The 20,075-nt window shown below is 41.3% G+C and overlaps 3 protein-coding genes across 6 annotated transcripts in view; 1 reads left to right on the top strand and 2 right to left on the bottom strand.

Moving 5' to 3' along the window:
* The window catches only part of Flo2 (flotillin-2), a 112,599-nt gene that overhangs the window by 90,915 nt on the left and 1,609 nt on the right, over positions 1–20,075 (top strand). Inside the window, exons 1-8 of one of the 3 annotated variants that reach the window (XM_065494988.1) lie at positions 10,854–10,872; positions 10,928–11,022; positions 11,649–11,850; positions 16,836–17,068; positions 18,026–18,145; positions 18,386–18,600; positions 19,064–19,247; positions 19,301–19,447. In XM_065494988.1, the coding sequence (XP_065351060.1) occupies positions 11,652–11,850; positions 16,836–17,068; positions 18,026–18,145; positions 18,386–18,600; positions 19,064–19,247; positions 19,301–19,447 (1,098 nt within the window). In that variant the 5' untranslated portion in view covers positions 10,854–10,872; positions 10,928–11,022; positions 11,649–11,651. Of the gene's footprint in view, positions 1–10,853; positions 10,873–10,927; positions 11,023–11,648; positions 11,851–14,327; positions 14,513–16,835; positions 17,069–18,025; positions 18,146–18,385; positions 18,601–19,063; positions 19,248–19,300; positions 19,448–20,075 lie in introns of those variants that run through there. The other 2 variants (XM_065494987.1, XM_065494989.1) reach the window with 2 other exon arrangements.
* LOC135946070 (glucose dehydrogenase [FAD, quinone]-like) lies at positions 562–4,057 on the bottom strand. Its single transcript, XM_065494112.1, has 5 exons — positions 3,530–4,057; positions 2,941–3,327; positions 2,251–2,663; positions 1,630–1,978; positions 562–1,300 (listed from the first exon to the last, which is right to left on the bottom strand). The coding sequence occupies exons 1-5, from the start codon at positions 3,922–3,924 to the stop codon at positions 946–948; spliced, it is 1,899 nt and encodes a 632-aa protein (XP_065350184.1). The 5' UTR covers positions 3,925–4,057; the 3' UTR covers positions 562–945.
* Positions 4,130–9,640, bottom strand: LOC135946069 (glucose dehydrogenase [FAD, quinone]). 2 transcript variants are annotated; one of them, XM_065494110.1, is made up of 5 exons: positions 9,469–9,640; positions 7,299–7,549; positions 6,084–6,684; positions 5,471–5,983; positions 4,130–5,007 (listed from the first exon to the last, which is right to left on the bottom strand). In XM_065494110.1, the coding sequence occupies exons 2-5, from the start codon at positions 7,526–7,528 to the stop codon at positions 4,477–4,479; spliced, it is 1,875 nt and encodes a 624-aa protein (XP_065350182.1). In that variant the 5' UTR covers positions 7,529–7,549; positions 9,469–9,640; the 3' UTR covers positions 4,130–4,476. The 2 variants fall into 2 exon arrangements, with proteins under 2 accessions (XP_065350182.1, XP_065350183.1); XM_065494111.1 differs by lacking the exon at positions 9,469–9,640 and adding an exon at positions 8,051–8,168.

The following is a 20,075-nucleotide window of genomic DNA, read 5'->3' as shown; positions in this document are numbered from 1 at the left end:
AATCCTCAACGCGCTTCAGTCACAATTGTATACACCAGCCAAGGCCAAAAGCATTGCTCGAAAAAAAATATGGTGTGGCCTTATCTGAACCGCAGAAGTATTTTTCCAACCTCAACGTCCAACCACATTTTCGCTGAATCACTTAGCTGAAAAGACACCTGAGACCTTAGGAAAATAAATTCAGAGAAGAAAATTTTCCATCTCGGTGGTTTGGAACTGTGGAAACGCGCTCTTTGATTTTCCCTCTTTTCACACCACTGACAGGTAGTGCATAAGGGGTGCTCATTGAAAACAATTCCGTCCACGATTTGCGGGATGGATCGCCGCACTCTCTTTTTCAACGCCACCCCGCATCCGCTGGCTCGAATGAGCAATTCAAGTGATGAGGGGTTGCTGTTTTCGAGTTAAAACGCATCCCTGCTTTTTGCAAATGGCAAGAGAAACTGGCACCATCCATATTTTTGTGCTGCAGGAGGAGAGTTTATATGTTTATTTTATGTTGCAAGTACATGTATATTGACAAAAAAAGAAATAACCGTTTTTTTAATCTTTTTAATTTATTTCAATATTTTTGTCTTACATGATAATTACAAATAGATATTTGCTACAAAATAATTATTTGTAGCTAATGAGCATTGGTTATTAGATAATTTTCCAACCGTTCATGATTTTTCTTGACTACATAATATTATACATTCACAAATTTTTAAAAATTGTGCACTAAAATTAGAATTATTTCAGATTGAATATTGTCTAAACATTAATAACTATACCACAAACAATAAAAAGCGTAATTCATAAAGGATCTTCTTAATAATCGTGGTCAGATTATTGCATCACTATTATCTAATTGTAATTGAATCATATTTTTGCTTATTATTAATGCTTAAAACCATTGCTTACTAAACCATTCTAACATTCTCCATCCACTCGCGTTCTTGCCAGTTACTTACTCCAAAAGTCTTTGATCATATCGGCACCCTTTTCTGCGATCATGATGACAGGTGCGTTCGTGTTTCCCGACACGATGTTGGGCATGATGGAGGCGTCGATCACCCTAAGTTTCTCGACACCGTGGACACGCAGCTCGTGGTCAACCACGGCCATCGGGTCGGTCAGCGGGCCCATCTTGGCGGTGCATGTCGGGTGGTAGATAGTCTGGCTGTAGTGCCGGATCACGCACTCCCAAAACGCGTCCGAGTTGACACCCAAAACGCCGCACCGCGGGTACACGTGCGGATTGTAGCGCGCGCCGTGCCGACGTAGCGCCGCCGTCTGCGTCGCGTATTTCATCACAAACCTGAGGAATTAAGATAGAAAAGAAGAATAATTAGAAGTGATTAAAACAAATTGTGCCTGAGGGTTTTTAAAGATTTACCAATGTGCAGTATCATATGGTTCTAAAATAAAATTTTTTACAAAAATTTAATTTAGATTATATTAAGTAAAATTAAACACTCGGTCTTATAGGTGCAGCACCATTGAGTAATAGTTTGAATCGTATCACGGTGCGCCTCTGGCGTTTGATACTCTTTTTTCATTAAAAGTGAAATGCTGACGGCCCAAAAATTATAGCTTTTATAAGAGCCCATGAATTATTTTCATATTACTCAACGTCTCTAATTATACCTGGCGGCTGCAATGAGCGTTTCCACGTCTCTTCGGTCCGTAAAGTATCCGTGCTGGATAACAGGGTGTTCGTAGGGGTCGGCGCTCCTTAGCGTGATGTTGCCCTTGCTGTAAGGCCTCAGGAGCACGGTGTGGATGCCAAAGGCGTCGTTGTACAGCACCTTCTCGTACACTTCCGAGTAGTAATCGAATGAGAGGCCGTTGGCCCTCATGCCCAATGTGCCGCCGTCAACGTTGTCGCCGAAGCCGCCAATCAGTAGCTGAATGTTGGGCCAGTCGTCGTCGATTTCGGTTCCATTCATAGCCCGTTCGGATTTCCTCAGGTCTATGAATGCCATCACTTCAGCGCCTACGGTTTAAAATAAAAAATAATTAAAATACAATAATTAAACAAATTTTTTAAATTTGGAATGTGCAGAAACCTTTTTGCTTTACCGAACCAAAACTACAGCTTCACAAATTATATTAGTGCAGGACTTAGAAAAAACTTTATAGAGCCTGAAATTTTAATAGGTCATCTAAAATTTAACCGCAGAAAATACATCTGTATAAGAATAAAATCATACGTTATATTTGGTTCATTAAACTAGATCTGCATAACAAAAAAAATAAATTATGAACCTGCAAACGTGCACAACGGGCCACTGTTCCGCTTAATAAACCTCTCCACCGCCTTGTAAGTGATGAGCCGGGGCATCACAAAGGTCACGGGGTTGTCGACCAGAAAGAGATTGCCGCCGGTCGACACGTGGTCTTGCAGGTTCTGCCCAACCCCCGGCAGGTCATTGAACTCTTTTATCCCGAGCGAGTGAAGGTGCCCGCGTGGGCCAATGCCCGAGAGCATCAGAATTTGAGGCGTGTTGATGGAGCCGGCTGAGATGATCACCTCTTTGTTAGCGTACACCGTGTGCCGCACGCCTCTTTTGTTGAAAACCACACCCCGTGCCACCGTGCCCTCACTACGTTTTTCCATGATTATTTTCTCCACGTGCGAGAACATGCTCACGTGAAAATTCGGTCGGTTCCGCGCTGGTCTGTAAAATGAGGAAAATTTATTTGATACCTTTGTAAAGATAAAGGTATTTTGGCAATTTTAAATTTTATAGGAATTTTATATGTAAGAAATGTGTTTAATTTCTTAACAAAAAATGTAATATAGAACAAAAGGGTGCAATATAGAGGAGTGAAAATGTTAATTCAGACTTTTACAAGTGCATCAAATTTACAATAATAATAATATATAAAGCACTGCCTAGCTAAAATTTATCACTTTAAATTATACAAATAGATTTAAATGAAGTGTTTTGAAACCTCAAAAATGCCTTGGCCGCACTGCACCTGACACCATTTCTCAGGGTGCAGTGTGACTTAGTGAAGCCGGTTTGCCTGGCACCGTTGCAGTCCCTGATTGGGAAGCCCATCTCAACGGCAGCTTCGAGCAAATCAGGCACGATTGGCGTCTGGTAGCGAAAGTGTTCGATGGTCAGCTCTCCTCCCGACCTGTGGAAAGGCGAGTCTTTGTACCGGTGGATCCGCATGTCCTCCGACTTGAGGAAGTAGGGTAGCACCTCGTCGTAGCTCCAGCCAGGGTTGCCCTGGGCTGCCCAAAGGTCGTAGTCGCGCCGGTTGCCTCTTATGTAGAGCATGGCGTTCAGGACGGAACTGCCGCCCAGACCCTTTCCACGAGGCCACCGACATCTGAAAACAAATTAAAGTGTTGTCAAATTATGTTAATTATTTTTTAATTATATTTAAAAAAAGCTATTTTAAAAATGATTTCAATTAGATACATTTTTCAATTTAATTTAATCACCGTTCGAATTTAACCCAAACTCTTTTTTAATAACTAGCAAATTTAAAAATGCTTCTAATTAAATTATTAGATTAATTCTGCTTTTACCTCTCACCCTTGTAAGCCAAGCACGCGTCGCCAGTGTGCTCAGGATGGTACTTCCAGTCGTACCAGGTATATTGCAGAGCGGTCGCGAGGGCAGGGATTTCCGAGAGGGTCGGCTCGGGTCCTCCGGCCTCCAGCAGCAGTACCTGCCACTCAGGGTTCTCAGACAGCCTGTTTGCCAATACGCAGCCCGCGGAGCCGCCGCCGACGATGACAAAGTCGTAATTACTCTTAAAGATGGTTGTGTCTCGTGGCCGGTCGTGAATGGCGAACAGATCGGGCCTGTACTTCACTATGGCCACGAAGAAGAATACCATCCACTTTTTACCGGACAAGTAGGTGTTGAGCAGCCGGTGAAAAACCAGGAAACTGCGCCTGTAAACGTTGGTGCAGTCCATTCTCGAAAAAACCCTTGTTGCTGACTATTCCTGATATCAAATGAATCTGGAAGCCGTGCTTTTGAAATTTCGTCGCATTTATCGCCATTGCCAAGTTCACGACTAGCTTCCTCTATTGCGCGGAACGAAAGCAAACAAAGCATTGAAAGTTTACTAATACTACAATATAAACTGCAGACAGGCGCAGAAATGAAACTCTAAACAGTCTTATTAAAAAGCGTGTTTTTATTTACAAGTACAAACTTCTGCTTTAATCGTTAAAATGCTGTATAAATTTATAACGAGGGTTGGGAATTCAATACAGCTTAGTTGACTATTTTATCTCCCCAGCCCAAAAAGGTCTAAGAAAGTCGTCGTTATTTCCAATATTACACCGCTTAAAATTCCCAGCCCTTTTTATGATAATGTATAGTAGGTTTCAAGTCCACGTGTTGCATTATATAAAATATTATCAACTCACTCGTAGTCAGCCACTCATGCGCGATAAAACGAATCAGTCTTTATGTCGGAATGGATGAGAACAGTAGAGGTGTGAGGGAGAGAGCGCAGAAATCAGAGACGATTCCACGTCTTCTTAATGAGGTCGGAGCCCTTCTCTGCCACCATGATGACGGGCGCGTTGGTGTTTCCGCTGACCAGCAGGGGGATGATGGAGGCGTCGATCACCCTGAGCCCGGTGACGCCGTGCACCCGCAGCTCGGGGTCGACGACGGCCTTCTTGTCGTACGCAGGGCCCATAGTGCACGTGGCCACCGGGTGGTAGATGGTTACCGAGTAGTGGCGCACCATGCACGCCCAGTACTCGTCCGTCCACAACTGCGTCGACTTGACGCACTGCGGGAACGGAATCTGATGCAGCTTGCTGCCGAAGCGCTGGAATGACTTGGTCTTGCTCATCGCCAGCCCGAACTTGACGCCCTCGACCAGCGTCGCCAGGTCGAACGGGTCGCTCAGGTAGTTGGGGTAGATGAGCGGGTAGTCGAACGGGTTGCGCGACCGCAGCTTGATCACACCGCGCGATCGCGGCCGCAGCAATACCGGCAGCACCGACCACACGTCCCTGTTGTCGATTGGACGGTACACCTGAAATTCAATGAGCAAAACGTGGAGTTCATATCATGAAAATCGTGGTTTCAAATTTTTCACATGAACACATATTTCTGAACTATGCACTCAATTTAAAGTTAAAATAGGAAGCATTAAAATTCTAGAGAAAACTGAACTTCAATATTTTATAGAAATAAATGAAAAACGTGAAAATTAAGGTATAAGAAAAATGAGTAAAGTTACACAAAGAAAAATATACTCAAGTCAGAATACTAGTTAATTGATAAAAAAAAAATTAAAGATTTTTAGCTATTTGATTTTCATTTCTCAAAATGGATCATGCCGCTTTAAATGCTTTCCCTAAAAAGGACAATCAAACGTAAAAAAATAAACGCAGTATTCGAGTATTCGAATTAATTGACTTTTGCTTTACAACTTGAATTATTTTTCAAAAAGTTGTTTTAAGATTCAAGACTCGTGTCAAACACGCCAAACTCACCTTTTCGTAAAGCTCATCAGTGATGCCGTGCGCCTTGCGGATTTGCCTTCCTCCATCCGAATTGGTCGAGCCGGAAATGAAATGGAACTCAATGTCGGGGAAGTCGATGGTCTTGTTGGCGTACTTGGTGTTGATGAATGCGAGCCCCTCGACGCCGCCCATGACGGTGAGCGGGCCGGTGCCAAGCATGGCGTACTGCAGCACGGCGGGCACGTTCTCGTAGCGCGACTGCACCAGCGAGACCTCCTGGTTGATCAGGAAGGTGAAGCCGCCCAGGCCCACGTGGTCCTGCATGTTCTCACCGACGGGCAGGTCCTGGACCACCGGGATCTTGTGCTTAATCAGCTCCTGTGCAGGCCCGATGCCAGACAGCATCAGCAGCTGCGGCGAGTTGACCGAGCCGCCGGACACGATCACCTCCTTCTTGGCGCGCACCACGTGCATCTTTCCGTTGCGGAAGAACTCCACTCCATAAGCGTGCTTCGTCTTTGGGTCGATAAGAACGCGCGTCGCCTGATACGTTTAAAAATTAGATTATAAAATCTGACTAAATTATTTCTAAGAAAGAAAATATTCATCTTTTCAACAATATACGTTTCCCGTTAAACCTCACCTGAGCGTGCATGGCTATGTCGAGGTTCTTCCTGAGTCTGGCGGGCCTGAGGAAGGCCTTGGCCGTGGAGCAGCGGGCGCCCCTGCGGGTGGTGCCCTGGGCGAGCATGAATCCGGACTGGTACTCGCCGTTGATGTCGCGGTTTTCGTATCCCATCTCGACGCCGGCCTGCACGAAGGCGGTAGCGAGAGGCGTGCGCCAGGGCGCTTCCTCCACAGTCAAGTAGCCACCGGTCGAGTGGTATTTGGACCTGGCCAGGTACGGATTGCGGTTGTCCTCAGACTTCTTGAAGTAGTACAGCACGTCGTCGTAGCCCCAGCCAGGGTTGCCCAGGTCGCGCCACGAGTCGTAGTCGTACCGATTGCCCCTGACGTAGAGCATGTAGTTGAGCACCGACGAGCCGCCGAGCACCTTGCCTCTGGGCCAGTTGCACCGCTGGTTCTTCATGCCGAGGCACGCGTTTGGCTGCGGCTCCGTCTTGTACTTCCAGTCCAGCTGGCTTAGCTGCAGGTATGCGGCAAGCACCGGCACATCCGAAATCTCTGTCTCGTCACCCCCGGCCTCCAACAGTAGCACTTGCCAGTCATTAATTTCAGATAATCTAAAAAAATTGAATAAAAAATTAGAAACCTTGCTCTCGTATTTGAGAGTTCGGTTTAATTACACACAACAAAGATTTAAAATAATTTAGTTTTAATTACGAAGTATCTGAATCACTTAAAAGACACTGATCAGCATGAAAAAATAATAGATAAATTTCAATCATTTCTAGGAAGTTATTTAGGAGAAAAACAAAAAATATATATTTACTTAAACATTTAAAAGTAAATGACCTATTTTAAAACATAAAATCTGTTTTTTTTTTGTAAAAGTCGATGCATAAATAAAATCAATAAAATAAAATTATTGATTTTAAATATTTAATTCCATTACTTTGATTTGACCATCCTTTCACTCCTGATTATATTAATTTTTTGTCTAGTTTCTAAATATTTTGAAGTGAAATTTCATGTTTTTGGCTAGAAGACCCACTTCCATTAATTAAAAATTTTCAATGTTTTTTGTCTTGTCATTCGGTTGAATGCAAAACTGTGATTAATTTGAGCTCAAAGAAATGCAAATAATATGTTCTAAACGCTAAACGGAGATTGCCAGGTTAAAAAATCACTCTCGCGAATCATTTAAACATTTTCCTGCAGCGGATGTTAGACCCACCTGTTGGCGACGACGGCGCCGGCCGAGCCAGCGCCGACCACGATGAAGTCATAAATCGGTTTGACAACCTCGACGTCGATGGGTCTCGACTCGGGATCGATGAGGTCGTAGTGGTAATAGGCGAGGGTGGCCACGAGCAGGGGTGTGAACCACAGGCCAGCCGTGGTCACCGCGGACGTGGCGCCCGACAGAAGGGCGGGCAGGGCGGCTGCAGCTGCGGCGGTCGCCATCGGATCTCACAGCATCACAGTCTGCGAAATGCGGATCACAATTAATGAATGACATTCTCGATTTCGAGCACGCAACGGGAAGCAGGGCGAGATGCGAAAATTGATTAGGAGAAAGTGAAGTGTGCGATATCGGAATGGCTATTGGAAAGCAATCGGACGGTGTGCCAAAAGGAAAAGAGAAATTGATTAGGGACGCTTATGTGCTCGGGCGCAATCGCAAATAATTGCAGTGATGTAAGAATGACAAATTCTCATCGATTTAGATTTTTTTAAATAAAATGTCGTTATTTAAATATATAAATGCCACAAAATCGAGGAAGACAAACAAGAAAATCGCATGGCTCAGCAGGGCAAAGATAGCAAAAGATAACTTAAGTTTTGAAATATTATGCTAATTAAAATAATGATTTTGCATCATGAGCGTTTCAATAATTAACTATAAAAATGACAGTCGGAAATAGACTAGATATCTGAGAAAATCAGTATTATAGTGCAATGCTAAAAACTCTGCTTGTATAATACCTGATGGCAGGAGATAAAAAAAGTTGCGAGTGGCTTAGTGTTTTGTCCGTGATGCGCTGCAAGCAACTGGCAAACTGACAGTCGGCGCTTTGGGACCTGAGTGCGCCTAGATTTCACCCAGGGTGAAAGACAATCCCCGCCACTACACTCTCCAAATTTGTATTCAGAAAAGGCGCGAACGTGCTCGGATTTTAATGCATTGGTCGCAAGTACAGCCACACGTATGTGATATATCGATTCAAAATTGTCACGGTTCGTGACGCAACGACCAATTTCTGTTTCCTCTTTCCCGCTCAATACGACATATTATTCCAGCGAAATGTTTGATTTGCGTGTTAATAATTGTGTGTACATTGTTTTGCTTGTCAATGTCAGTGGGGCGGATTAGAAATTTTAATTTAATCCTGAATTTGGACCAAGGGTAGCTAGGTATTGTGAACACGCCTAGCTAGGTGTTAATCTGGAATTATGCAATCAAAAATCGAGGTGGAGTCCCGTTTCATTTATATTTACTATGCAAATGAAATATGAAAATGTTCAATTGAGATTTTACCTTGCGGCACGGAGATTAAATTTGGCAGAAAAACAGTTTCGTCAGCAAAGCGAAATTGAAAGCGATCAGTGACAAGAAGGTGAAACTTTATTGGCAACGCTCCTCGTCCCTTGAACCTAGCGCGCCCGCGGCCAATTTTCCGTCCCAAAAATCCCGGGAGCGGATGATGCCATTCACCGTTGAGAAGTTTGCCAACATGCACATTAACGGCGCTTCAAGAGGGTGCTAATATTGACATTTCTCCGTTTCGGCGAGTGACTTGCGATTATTTCGCGACGCGTTTAATACCTCATTCACGTACGCAGTGGCTCGGCGCGGCTGGATGAGTTCCGTTAATTATCATCGCGACCACGTGGGATCGTTCAAAGCACCCTTTCGTGCCAAGTGACACACATTGCGCAAGTCGTGCAAAACGCAGACACAACTGGATTTGTAACTTAATTCCCAGAGTTCGCTTAGCAGCAACGTTTTTACAGCGTATATCGTGTGTTTTCCGTTGGGAATCCTTCGCCGGCAGCGGATCATTCCTTAAGTGGAGTGCTAGGAATTTGTTAAATCTTAGAATAAATTAATGTCCACCTTTAAAAGGATTTGGATTGTTCCATTTCAAAATTAAATATTTAAAGCCTATTAAACACAGTCAACACCGATTTTTTTATTTAAGATTTGAATGTAATGCGTATCCGTTTGAGAAGAAAGTAAACACTAAAGGACTGCTGAATAATTCGACTATTCAAATTCCCCGAATGACGTCAGTAGGGACAATCATCCTTTTTAGCCAGCCGGCAATTATTACTCATTGATTTGCAAATCGCCGTCCCTTCCTTTATAAATTCATCTCCGAAAACTCTTTCGGCCGACTCACCAGGCTCAGACAGCGAACAACAGGTCCGGCGTAGTCGAATTTCGGTATTTCACACGTCGGCAGGTGAGTCAGCGGTGGATTTGCACTTTGCGGCGGCGGCTGCTGCGTTGAGATACAAGGCTCGAGTGGCACTGCTGGCCTACCAGCTGAGGAAGCCCGCGCCAGATAACGGGTTCGCAGAGGTAACGGTGTGAGTCCTCGGCAGGAGAGGCAGGCGACCGCGGAGCTTGTTCCATTCTGTGCCGCACGTTGGCCAGCCCGCCGAACACACACTCGAAACCTCGCTGATGAATGAAAATAAAAGAAAAAAAAAACACGAATGTATGCACACAAGACAGCGCGGCGGCTCGTTATTCTCTTCAAAGTTTCTTCATTCCGCTGCCTTTCGAGTGTGCATGTTAATCTTCCACGACCCCCCGGGTTTTTAAAGGGGACGCTTCTCGATTGCGGAGGAGGACTTTGGATGTGGTGCGCGGGAAATCTCGAGCGGATTCCGGGAGGACACTGATTTCTAATTGTCACCGCCGAGAGAAATCTGTCTTAATAGCGATTAATCATTAGACTAAAAAATGTCCTTAATTATAGTTGTTTCATTTTTCTCAAAAGCAGTCAAAAATTGTTCTCATGAAATGTTTAGCCTGGAAATAATTATTTAAACATTAAAATCTATGCTCTCTTGTGCTAAATTTTAAACTTATTTTTTACATCGAAAACTGAAATTAGTTACATATATATTCAAATCACACGATTCTCTTCGATTATATTAACTTGAAAATTTTTATTGTCAAAATTGCCTGCAAAAACTGTACAAAAACTTGTTGCCATTTTTATCCCCTATTCAAGGGGTAGTATAGCTAAGAATTTTTTGAAACTTATTTTAACTTATTTTTAAACTCTTAGCTAAACCTTTTTGACTCAATGAATCTTCATTCTTTTCTTAATTTAAAAATTTCCTGTAATGCTATATTTTTTCTTTCCCATTCATCAGACATCCCTCCAGTCTTAAAATTCGATCAAACGGCTCCGCTAAGTATGCCGCTGTTTTTGCTGGCGCAAAAAAATGATGTTTTACGGGCAGAGGGCGTTACCCTCCAAGAATGTAGTTATTATTACATGCAACCTCAAGAAGGTCAGCACAAAAGAAAGAGGAGCCGGAGTGTGCTCGCGGGAGAGAGAAAGAGACGCGATATCAGTCACATAGGCCATCTTCAAATTCAGGACACAGCAGATTGTGTATGCACTCTTTCTTTCGCCGTTGCAACGTCTTCTTCCTTTTGCATTTCAATGCGGCGCGCGGCTTACCGACGTGTCACACGGCTTTTCCTGCTTTCGTCTCGGACGCATGCAGGAGAGCACGTCTCGAAATTCGCTAAGAATGGCAACAGACCTGACCGTCCTCTGATTGTATCGGATTTTTATGGAAAAGTTTTTTGACGTTTTTCTTATCTTCGTGTTACAGGAGGATGCTGTGGCTCCACGAAGAAGTCGACCATCGTCGGAGGCTGGGCCTGGGCCTGGTGGCTTGTCACAGACGTCCAAAGGCTCTCTTTGGAGGTATATGCTTCATTTTTCCTTTGTATTTAGTTTGAGTTAAACACAAAATTTATTGAACAAATTCGACTAAATTCCAATTCCAATACATTTTATAGGCCTATTTTTTGTTAATTGTACATCTTAATCGAAAAAGAGTTTTGGAATTCGAAATTTAACTTCTTTTCTCCTTTAAAACCCAAAAGGTTCAAAAGTTACTTAGCAAATATCAACAACTATTCACAAATTTATGACGTGTTTTTAATAAGTCACAAATGTAAATATCGACTTAAACAAAAATAAAATACAATCTGAATCTGAAAAACAGTATCAGTAATATTAAAAATTCACCGGCAATATAGACCGTTTTGGCGAGGTTTATGTTGTGTATAGGATGCATTCAAAGGCGATATAGATGGTTTTCGGTGATGTTGGTGGTATTCGACGATTTCAAGTTTACAAATTGCTTGATTCGTGCTCAACTGGTGAATAAAATTTAATGGACTGCACAAAAATAAGGTCTACTGTCTTAAACACCAAACCAAATGCTAAAAAATCATTTTATAACTTTTTTTTAATTCAGACTACTCATCAGCAACTAGCTCAACTTGAAAATGTCAATTTCGGCACTGATTGTGATTTTTCCGCAGGTGATGACGCTGAACCCGATGTGCGAGCAAGTGGAGACCGCGCAGGGTGTGCCGTTGACGGTGACCGGTGTGGCCCAGTGCAAAATCATGAAGGCTGAGGAGCTCCTGCAGACGGCGTCCGAGCAGTTCCTGGGCAAGTCGGTCAAAGAGGTGAAAATGACCGTCCTGCAAACCCTGGAAGGCCACCTCAGAGCCATCTTGGGTAAGTGGATAAAGTTTACTCAAATAGTTTAGTTATGGGAAACAAAATGTGCACGGCATGATGTCAAAGGAGAGAATGTAGGTTATGCAATCCGCATCACCGCGTCTTGCAAATTGGATGCTCCGCGACTTTAAATTAGATAAAGTTTACGAAGACGGGCAACTTTCGTGTTTGTACAGAAAATCGATGATAATCAATTTTGCTGGAGTTAAAACGAACACTTTATCGACTGCAGAATCGTTTTGCAACTCGTTCTCCAATCTCGGTTCTGTAAAGTGCGCCGAAACGCGGTAGAAGAATCCAATATTGCCATTTCTTACGCCACGGCAGTCGCGAAAGACGCTTTTACCGCGGTGGTATCCAAAATAAAGGCCTGGCAACGACCCTCTAACGCCATACGTGGAAATGCAATAATATTCTCTCTCGTGTTTGTCGCTTTGATGCACTGCATATTACCTGAGTAATTGCATTTTTATCGTCAACCGCAGCGGCGCGCGCCACCAGAGTTTCTCCGCTGCGGTCTATTTTGAGGCTCACACGCCAAAAGTGGGCCTCGGTCAAGAGCGAACGCCTTATTACACGCCGCCGATCGACAAGGTGCAATTATTGTCGCTATAATACACACAACAAGTCGAATTAAGCGTGTAACTTGCTCCAATTCGTTGCTCTAATTGAGTTCGGACAATATTGTGACAGCCGCGTATCAATACACGCACAATAAAGCCATTGTGATTATAATTCTATCAATCCGTGCGTCGATACATGATAAACCTTTTAAGCAACACCAACAGTAATCCAGGGATGATGGATGCGTGTGAATAAAGGTGCGCACAATATTTTTATTGGGTAACCAGATAAGAAATCACAGCCATCACAGGCATATTCAACAGAAATTATAAGGCTATTTCTTATCAACGCTTTTAAAAGAAACAAAAGAATTTTAAGGAATATGCTTTGAAATAAATTTTTTCCACGTTCATTTATTTTTGATGGGAAATAATACATTGACAATTATATTCACACAATATCGTTGAGGACTGCAGTTATTTCATCCCCTCAGGCCTTATCAGCTTAATAAAATCATTACTTCGGCGATCTGCAGAGGATAATGCTTCGCCGTCCGGAGAAATCGATTGACACCACTTAGATGCTGAATGCAATAAAAAAGAGAACAATTAAGTGACGAGTAAAAATAAATCGCCCCACTTAGGACACTGTCCTTTTGTTAGAAATATTCTTAAGTCCATCTATTTTTGAGATTTCTTACGTCATGATATAACTGGCAGGAAAATTACTGTGCCTCATTTAAAAGTCGTTACTGCTTCCCAGTCAAAAAGGATACTTCTGTTAATATTCCTCATTTGTGAATCTAAGTTTTAAACCAAATTAAAGTATAGATGTGGAAAGTTTCAATCTACAATTTGTAATTATTAATTTTATCTTATTATTAATATTAATGCCGAAAAAATATACACCTTGATTTAAATGTTAAATCTGGAAGAACAGGTTTTAAAAATAAGACATTTGGAAATAAGCAACAGGTGATTGAATTTTTCCTGTAATGACAAGAAATTTTTCTATTAGAAAGACTTAGACTCAATCTTAAAATAATGTGGTCCCCTTTTTTCCATTTTTTCTTTTTCTCAGATTAACCTTTAAATTTTCTGGGATAATATTTAAAAAAAATATTAATACAGTTAGTTGATTTGGGTCAATCCAATTAAAATTTTGTGTTGAAAATTATCACTGACACTGGGTTTCATGTCACTTTGGACGGGATTCAGAGTGAGTTTCCTCTCAAATTAGAGGCTAAATTTAGAATTAATCTTGCTATCATCCCCCTCTGGCGTACAAACTGCGGAAATGATAATAATCACGATCCGCGCGTAGCACCATTGATATTAATGGTGCAGGAATAGGAATTGCACTTCCAGCGGACAAGTTTCCAATGTCGAATCCGTCGGTTGTACTATTGCACTCTGATAGATAGCTCGCGTACATTTACATAAACGCAAGCTCCGTTCGCTCGATCCAAGGCTGGCAATGGCATTACACACAGTTGCTAATTAAGTGACGTCACACACTCGCGCGCACGAGCATCCGATGATCAATTACTCGTCACTGCTCCATATCACAATGTGGGTCTCATATCGATTTTTTCCGCTTTGTTTTTTAGCAAAGGGCTCTTAATACGATGAAAATGCTCAGGAAGCACGTTTTTCTGCGCCGCTGAGAGTCAGATCGCGGCTAAAAGCGCACTCCGCCTCGAGCGCGGCCACTCTCGGTCTGTACAGAAGCCCCATCCCGTGGACACAACCAGCCCGCGACTTCCTTCCTTCCTTTCTTTCTTTCTTTGCATAAATGCCCAGTCCGAGCGAGCAGGCGAGCGAGCGAGTGCACTCTTGTAGTTTTTCCATAATCAATAGTCCAAACAAGCGCCGAGCCGCGAGAGTGCCGCGCGCTGATATTCTTCTTGAGTAAGTCACTCACTCACTCTCGCGCTCGGCAGTCGCTCGCTGCTCGCTCCTCGTCGAGGTTTAATCCGCGCGCTCGCCCCCTCAAGCACCACACACTCTGTCGCCCTTCTCTTCGAAATGTTGGCCAATTTGGAAGCCGTCAGCCTGGGAATCACGATTGCATTTACGGTCTTTGTGGTCAAAAAGTGAGTAGCACCTGAGGATCTTTTGCAAATTACCACAATCAAACAGCAAGAAACCTAGATTGGAGATTTCTGTCTCTATTAAATTTTTTCTTTTAAAATCATGCATGATAAAATATGTAGTTGTATTTTTAATCTGACAGTTAAACAATTTTTAGCTATTTTTTCATATTTTAGCCTCAGATCAATTAATTTTACTATGAAGGATGTTTAGCAGTGGAGCGGTAGCAAAAAAATAATGTGCACTCTTTGGTTTCAGTAAGCAGTAGTTTTTTTTATTTTTTATTTATGTTCGTTTCTACAAAGTGCAATAGTCAAAAGTGGATCAAGGTGCAAATAAAAATTTAAAAAAATCGATTTATTTTAATATTTAAAGTGCTTGAAAATGTTTTTGACTGATTTAGATTCCTCTTTACGAGACCTATTCAATGGAGTATGCCTCATGTCAAGGTATTTCAACACTGGGAAACGTCCTGTTCTGAAAGACAAAATACAGTTCTCTCTAAAGCAAACCAAATTTGCAGCGAAATAAAAAAAAACGCTGCCTAGGTTAATTTCCTTTTTTTCCTTAAGGGTAGTGATCATTTGGTTCATAAAAGAACAACAATAATTTTTCGCAGTTTGATGTTTACAGGGGAAAAGTTTGTTACTATTGAACGGCCCTTTTCAAACTGGTTAAAACTCATCTTTAAAAAAAACTCATCAAACTAAAACTAAGCTAGAGTTTTATCAGGTTGCCGCATAATTTTCCAAGAAAATCAACTGAAATATATCAATGGTTTTTAAGTGGTGAGCTCTGTCTGCCTTCTGAAAATTGTTATTCATTTCGCTTTCGCCAAAAGGAGAATTTCTCTCACAAGCTAGACATGCACCGTTTTTTAAAGCGACACGACAATAATCGACATCAAACACGGAAGCTGGTTAAGTTTCGAGGAATTTGGTGCTATTTAGATATATTAGAAATGCTTACTGTTGCTTTGCGCTTTCTATTTTTTCAGGTTGCAAAGATAAATTGTTAACCGGAAAATCAATGCATTTTAAAAAGGAAGAAAGAAAAACACAGAAAACTAAGCATTTTTCATTAAGGTTCATCTTTACTCAACTTAATTTAGGCCTTCTTTATATAGCGCGCGTTTTAACATATCGTTGCCTCATATTTAGATATATTTGTATACCTGGGTATTTCCTTTTTTCGTTATTCTTTGGTCATAATTCTTGTTTGTGTTCTCACAACATCAAAAACTCAATTTTTCTATTTTAGAAATTTTTCCTTTGTCTGAGACAGGAAATTTCGATTGCCTTAAAATTTCCTCGTGAAGCTGGTTTTCTCATTTTATTTATTTTCTGCGGCAGCCAGCAAAATAAAATTAACTGAGATCTTGGACTAATTTGCAGTTAAAATTAAATGCTTTAACTTTGGTCAGTTCACATTGGGCCAGTTTAATTATTGCGACGTTTCTGAGGGCAGAATAAATTATAAACCTCGAAAGCAACTTTTACTCGTCGACAGTTGGGAGTTACAAAACTATTTAGCTTGAAGGTTTCAAACGGAAAAACAAACAACGACTGTTATTATTATTTGAAAGGAGAGCTAGCCAGTAAATTATGCGTGCCTGGTGCTGTCAGCTGTAACTAGATTCAAATAAATTCGGCGTCACCCTAGCAAGGTAGCGAGCGGATAATGGTTGCGTATTATTCGGTTACCCGTCCAACTTATCTTGAAGTAAAATATTTGCTTTTTAAAGGATCAGAAAGTCAATTCAGGGAAAAGGAGCGTCGAGACTGTGAATTTCAGATAATGTATCAAGCATCTTGTTGGTTGTTTACAGAGGAAAATTAAACAGCTTTTATCGTTGCGGTTTTTTTCTACTTTCATTTTCACGCCGTGCTGCTGAAAGTGCTGAACATTTAATTTTTGATAAGAGTGCCACCCGTTCAATTTTTCCTTCTAAAGAAATAATTACACGAGAAACAGAGCAACGGAAGCGCAGCAAAATAAAAGCAGCGCACGTGTTGTAAGTTTTTATCTGGTGCGCAGTACAAAAGATTCAATTGCTTTCGCCGTCCTTTTCTTTTCTCTATAAAATATCGCAAGATAAGAAAACCATTTTACGACATTCACCGTTGCACACGTAACAATAATAAAAACCCGCCAGCGACAGTATTTCTTTAGATCAACAGCGGTCAAAGACCAAATAACTTGACTCTAGCTCGCTTGTTGAATCAATTTCGCGAGACGGAAGCTACTGCGAGAAATTAATGAGCAGCAAGACAAGTAATCGATGATGGAGCCAGAGAATAACGAAATATTGATATCCGTTCGCAGGAACTCTTACCGTGGAAGAGGTGTACAAAGACCGGGACCAGTTCGCTGCATTGGTGCGGGAGGTGGCGGCGCCCGACGTCGGCCGGATGGGCATTGAGATCCTCTCTTTCACCATCAAGGACGTATACGACGATGTGCAGTACCTGGCCTCGCTCGGAAAGGCGCAGACGGCCAACGTCAAACGCGACGCAGACATCGGAGTCGCGCAGGCCAACAGGGATGCCGGAATCAAGGTTTGTACACTCTTTACTTTTCTTTTAATTCATATATTCCAGGATTTTAAAGGTCTCCATTTCAAATTTAATAATAAAATCATTGTTTGGTGAAATCCCATCGGTTTGTCCAAATGAGATTTTACATCCTCTAATACAATATATTTTGATTCAAAAATTCATACAATTCAAGAAACATTTAAAAATACTATCATAAATTATTTATATTAAAAAAATCAATAATTCCAGAATTTCCTCTAGTTTGGCGTGATATTGAATTTGTGGTTTCTGATTCTGTAATAAGTAATCTGAAAGTATGGGGTTTTTACAGGAAATCTGGTTTAAGTCTTTACTAATATTTTTCCTTTCTGTATTTTTTAAAGTTACGCCTTGTTGAAATATAATATGTTAAACCAAATCTCCAATATTTACTAATTTTTTGCTAAAGCTTTAAAAAATATCCTTTCGACTCCATTTTATGAGCATATATATCCCTCAACATTTCCAACCCATAATATACACATCCTCAAATACTATACACTAAAAATGAAGGATTCAAATTAAGTGCAGAAAATGTATCTACATTTTTACCTGCAAACCTCCTACGTCAGTGTTCTAATCCAATTATATCCTCATGAATATGCTCGTTTTGCCGCTCTTTGACGGCAATTTTTGCATATCTGATTATCATTTGGCGCGCTCAGCCTAGTTTAAAAACAGACTCTGGCAGCTGCGCTTCCCAGCAATTGAGAGAGACGCATGGAAACTCGGATTTAATCCATGCAGCTCGTTTATTCTCAATCGATTTGATGCCACACACAATGAAAGGTCGTCATTGTTATGATCTATGGCGTGATACGTTATCATTAGACAGTGTAGAGATCCTGTCTGAAAATTTCCCTTTTATTGCTGCCGACTCGAGCGGCGTTTTTATTGGATTTTCAAAAGCACTAGAATTCACTCGTTTCGTGATTGCAGGAGGCAGAATGCGAGAGAGCCGCGATGGACATCAAGTACAATACTGACACGAAGATCGAAGACAACTCGAGGATGTTCAAGCTGCAGAAGGCCAACTTTGACAAGGAAATCAATACGGCTGTAAGAATATCATCTCAATTAATTGGTTAAAAAATATTCGCTTTGTAAAATTTGTAAAATTTAAGAGAAGCGATGAAAATCATTGATTTTCCAAATTAATTACAAATACGCCTGCAAAAATAATTCACATATATAGATTGTGGAAATCCTAAAGAGTTTTATTTTTAATTATCTCCAAACACTTTCTCCCCCTTTTTCAAAATCGATCTCCACTCTGACAAACTCCCCCTTCTCTTCCAGAAAGCAGAGGCGCAGCTGGCCTACGAGTTGCAGGCGGCCAAAATCAGGCAGCGAATCCGAAACGAAGAAATCCAAATCGAGGTGGTGGAGAGACGCAAGCAGATCGAGGTGGAGCAGCAGGAGGTGCAGCGCAAGGAGAGGGAGCTGTCGTCGACAGTGCGTCTCCCCGCCGAGGCCGAAAGCTACCGCGTCCAAATGATCGCCGAGGGCAAAAGGTTCATGACTCTTTCTTTACTTAACAATTAGCGAGGCTCTTACCCAAACAATAAACGTAACTGAAAATAAGGAAATAAATTTTGTTGAATCCTTGAAGTCATTTCTGTGCACAGGGAGATCTACAATTTTTGTAGATTGTCTTAAAGGGAAGCTTGCAACTCTTTAACAATATTTTTTTCTAACAAATATGGCTATTTTAAATTTGCAAAAACGATTATGGTATCTGCTTATTTTAAACTTAAAAAATACTACACTAATTTCCTTATTATATAAAAGTAAGGATGCGTGTTGTCTTCCAATAATGAATTTTAGAGGATTCATCATTTAAAAAAAAATGAAAGATTACCAAAGTTTCCCATTTTGATTTGTTTAACCCTGTGCATATATGAAACAGTTCCTCTCTTTTGTCATTGTTACCTAATGAATTTACGATGAGCGCTAATATCCAATATTTCCCTACAGAACGCAAACCGTTGCCTCTGCCCAAGCGGAAGCTGAGAAAATCAAAAAGCTGGGCTCCGCCGAGGCCTACGCCATTGAGGCGGTGGGCAAGGCCGAGGCCGAGAGGATGAGGATGAAGGCGGCCGTGTACAAGCAGTACGGAGAGGCCGCCATCATGTCCCTCGTACTTGAAGCACTGCCAAAGGTAAGATGTTCGATTATATCCTGCAGCTCTACTCACGCTTGTCCCTCTTCCAGATCGCTGCTGAGGTTTCTGCACCGCTGGCCAAGACGGAGGAGATTGTGCTTTTGAGTGGCGAAAACACTGGCACGGCAGAGATCGCGAGGTTGGCTGGACAAATACCGCCTGCCCTGCATGCACTCACCGGAGTGGACATTTCAAAGGTATTTCCAGAAAGGATATTTCGATTTTGTAGTTTGTTTTAAGACACGTTTTAATCAAATCACAACTTTTTATAGGTATTGAAAAAAAACTGACGGTATTCTTGATTTTAAAAAAGATATTGAATGGTTGGTTTGTTGAACTTTTTTAAAAAAGCATTTTAAAGCTGATGTCTTGTCTTAATCATTAAGCTATATACTTGGTCATATTATGAAGAATGGGACATGGAGTTTTCACGATTTGTTTACTATCAGGGGGTCACCCACCTCAAAAGATATAAACTGATCAAAAAGATAAGATATGCCAAAAATTTAGACAGTTTAAGACTTTTTACTTGATTTTATGCTTATCAAGTCTCAGTGCTTTAACGTCATTCGGTCTTAAAAAGAATTTATTTGCAATATCAAATGGTTTCATCAAAAAATTTCAATTATTTACCCTTTTGGTGCTCAAGAATCATGCTGAATTAAAATTTTCCATTAACTGATACTTTAAAAAGAGTCGAATTAGTGTAACAAGATGATTGTAACCAGATTAAACATTTATCTTAAATGGAAAAAAAATCAATCAAGTTAAAATATAGCCATCTAATTCCGAAAATCTACAAATTCGATATATGCGAAATCTAAA

Source organism: Cloeon dipterum, chromosome X (assembly GCF_949628265.1).
Source record: "Cloeon dipterum chromosome X, ieCloDipt1.1, whole genome shotgun sequence".
Taxonomy (NCBI): domain Eukaryota; kingdom Metazoa; phylum Arthropoda; class Insecta; order Ephemeroptera; family Baetidae; genus Cloeon; species Cloeon dipterum.
Note: the sequence above shows the minus strand (reverse complement) of the source record. Positions and strands in the feature narration are given on the sequence as shown.

Excerpts from the sequence above, each read along its gene's own strand:
- LOC135946070 (XM_065494112.1), bottom strand. The coding sequence starts at position 3,924 with ATGGACTGCACCAACGTTTACAGGCGCAGTTTCCTGGTTTTTCACCGG. Across the intron at positions 3,328-3,529 it reads TTGGCTTACAAGGGTGAGAG|ATGTCGGTGGCCTCGTGGAA; the intron begins GTAAAAGCAGAA and ends ATTTGTTTTCAG. Across the intron at positions 2,664-2,940 it reads GCGGCCAAGGCATTTTTGAG|ACCAGCGCGGAACCGACCGA; the intron begins GTTTCAAAACAC and ends CTCATTTTACAG.
- LOC135946069 (XM_065494110.1), bottom strand. The coding sequence starts at position 7,528 with ATGGCGACCGCCGCAGCTGCAGCCGCCCTGCCCGCCCTTCTGTCGGGC. Across the intron at positions 6,685-7,298 it reads GGCGCCGTCGTCGCCAACAG|ATTATCTGAAATTAATGACT; the intron begins GTGGGTCTAACA and ends CAATTTTTTTAG. Across the intron at positions 5,008-5,470 it reads CTGATGAGCTTTACGAAAAG|GTGTACCGTCCAATCGACAA; the intron begins GTGAGTTTGGCG and ends ATTGAATTTCAG.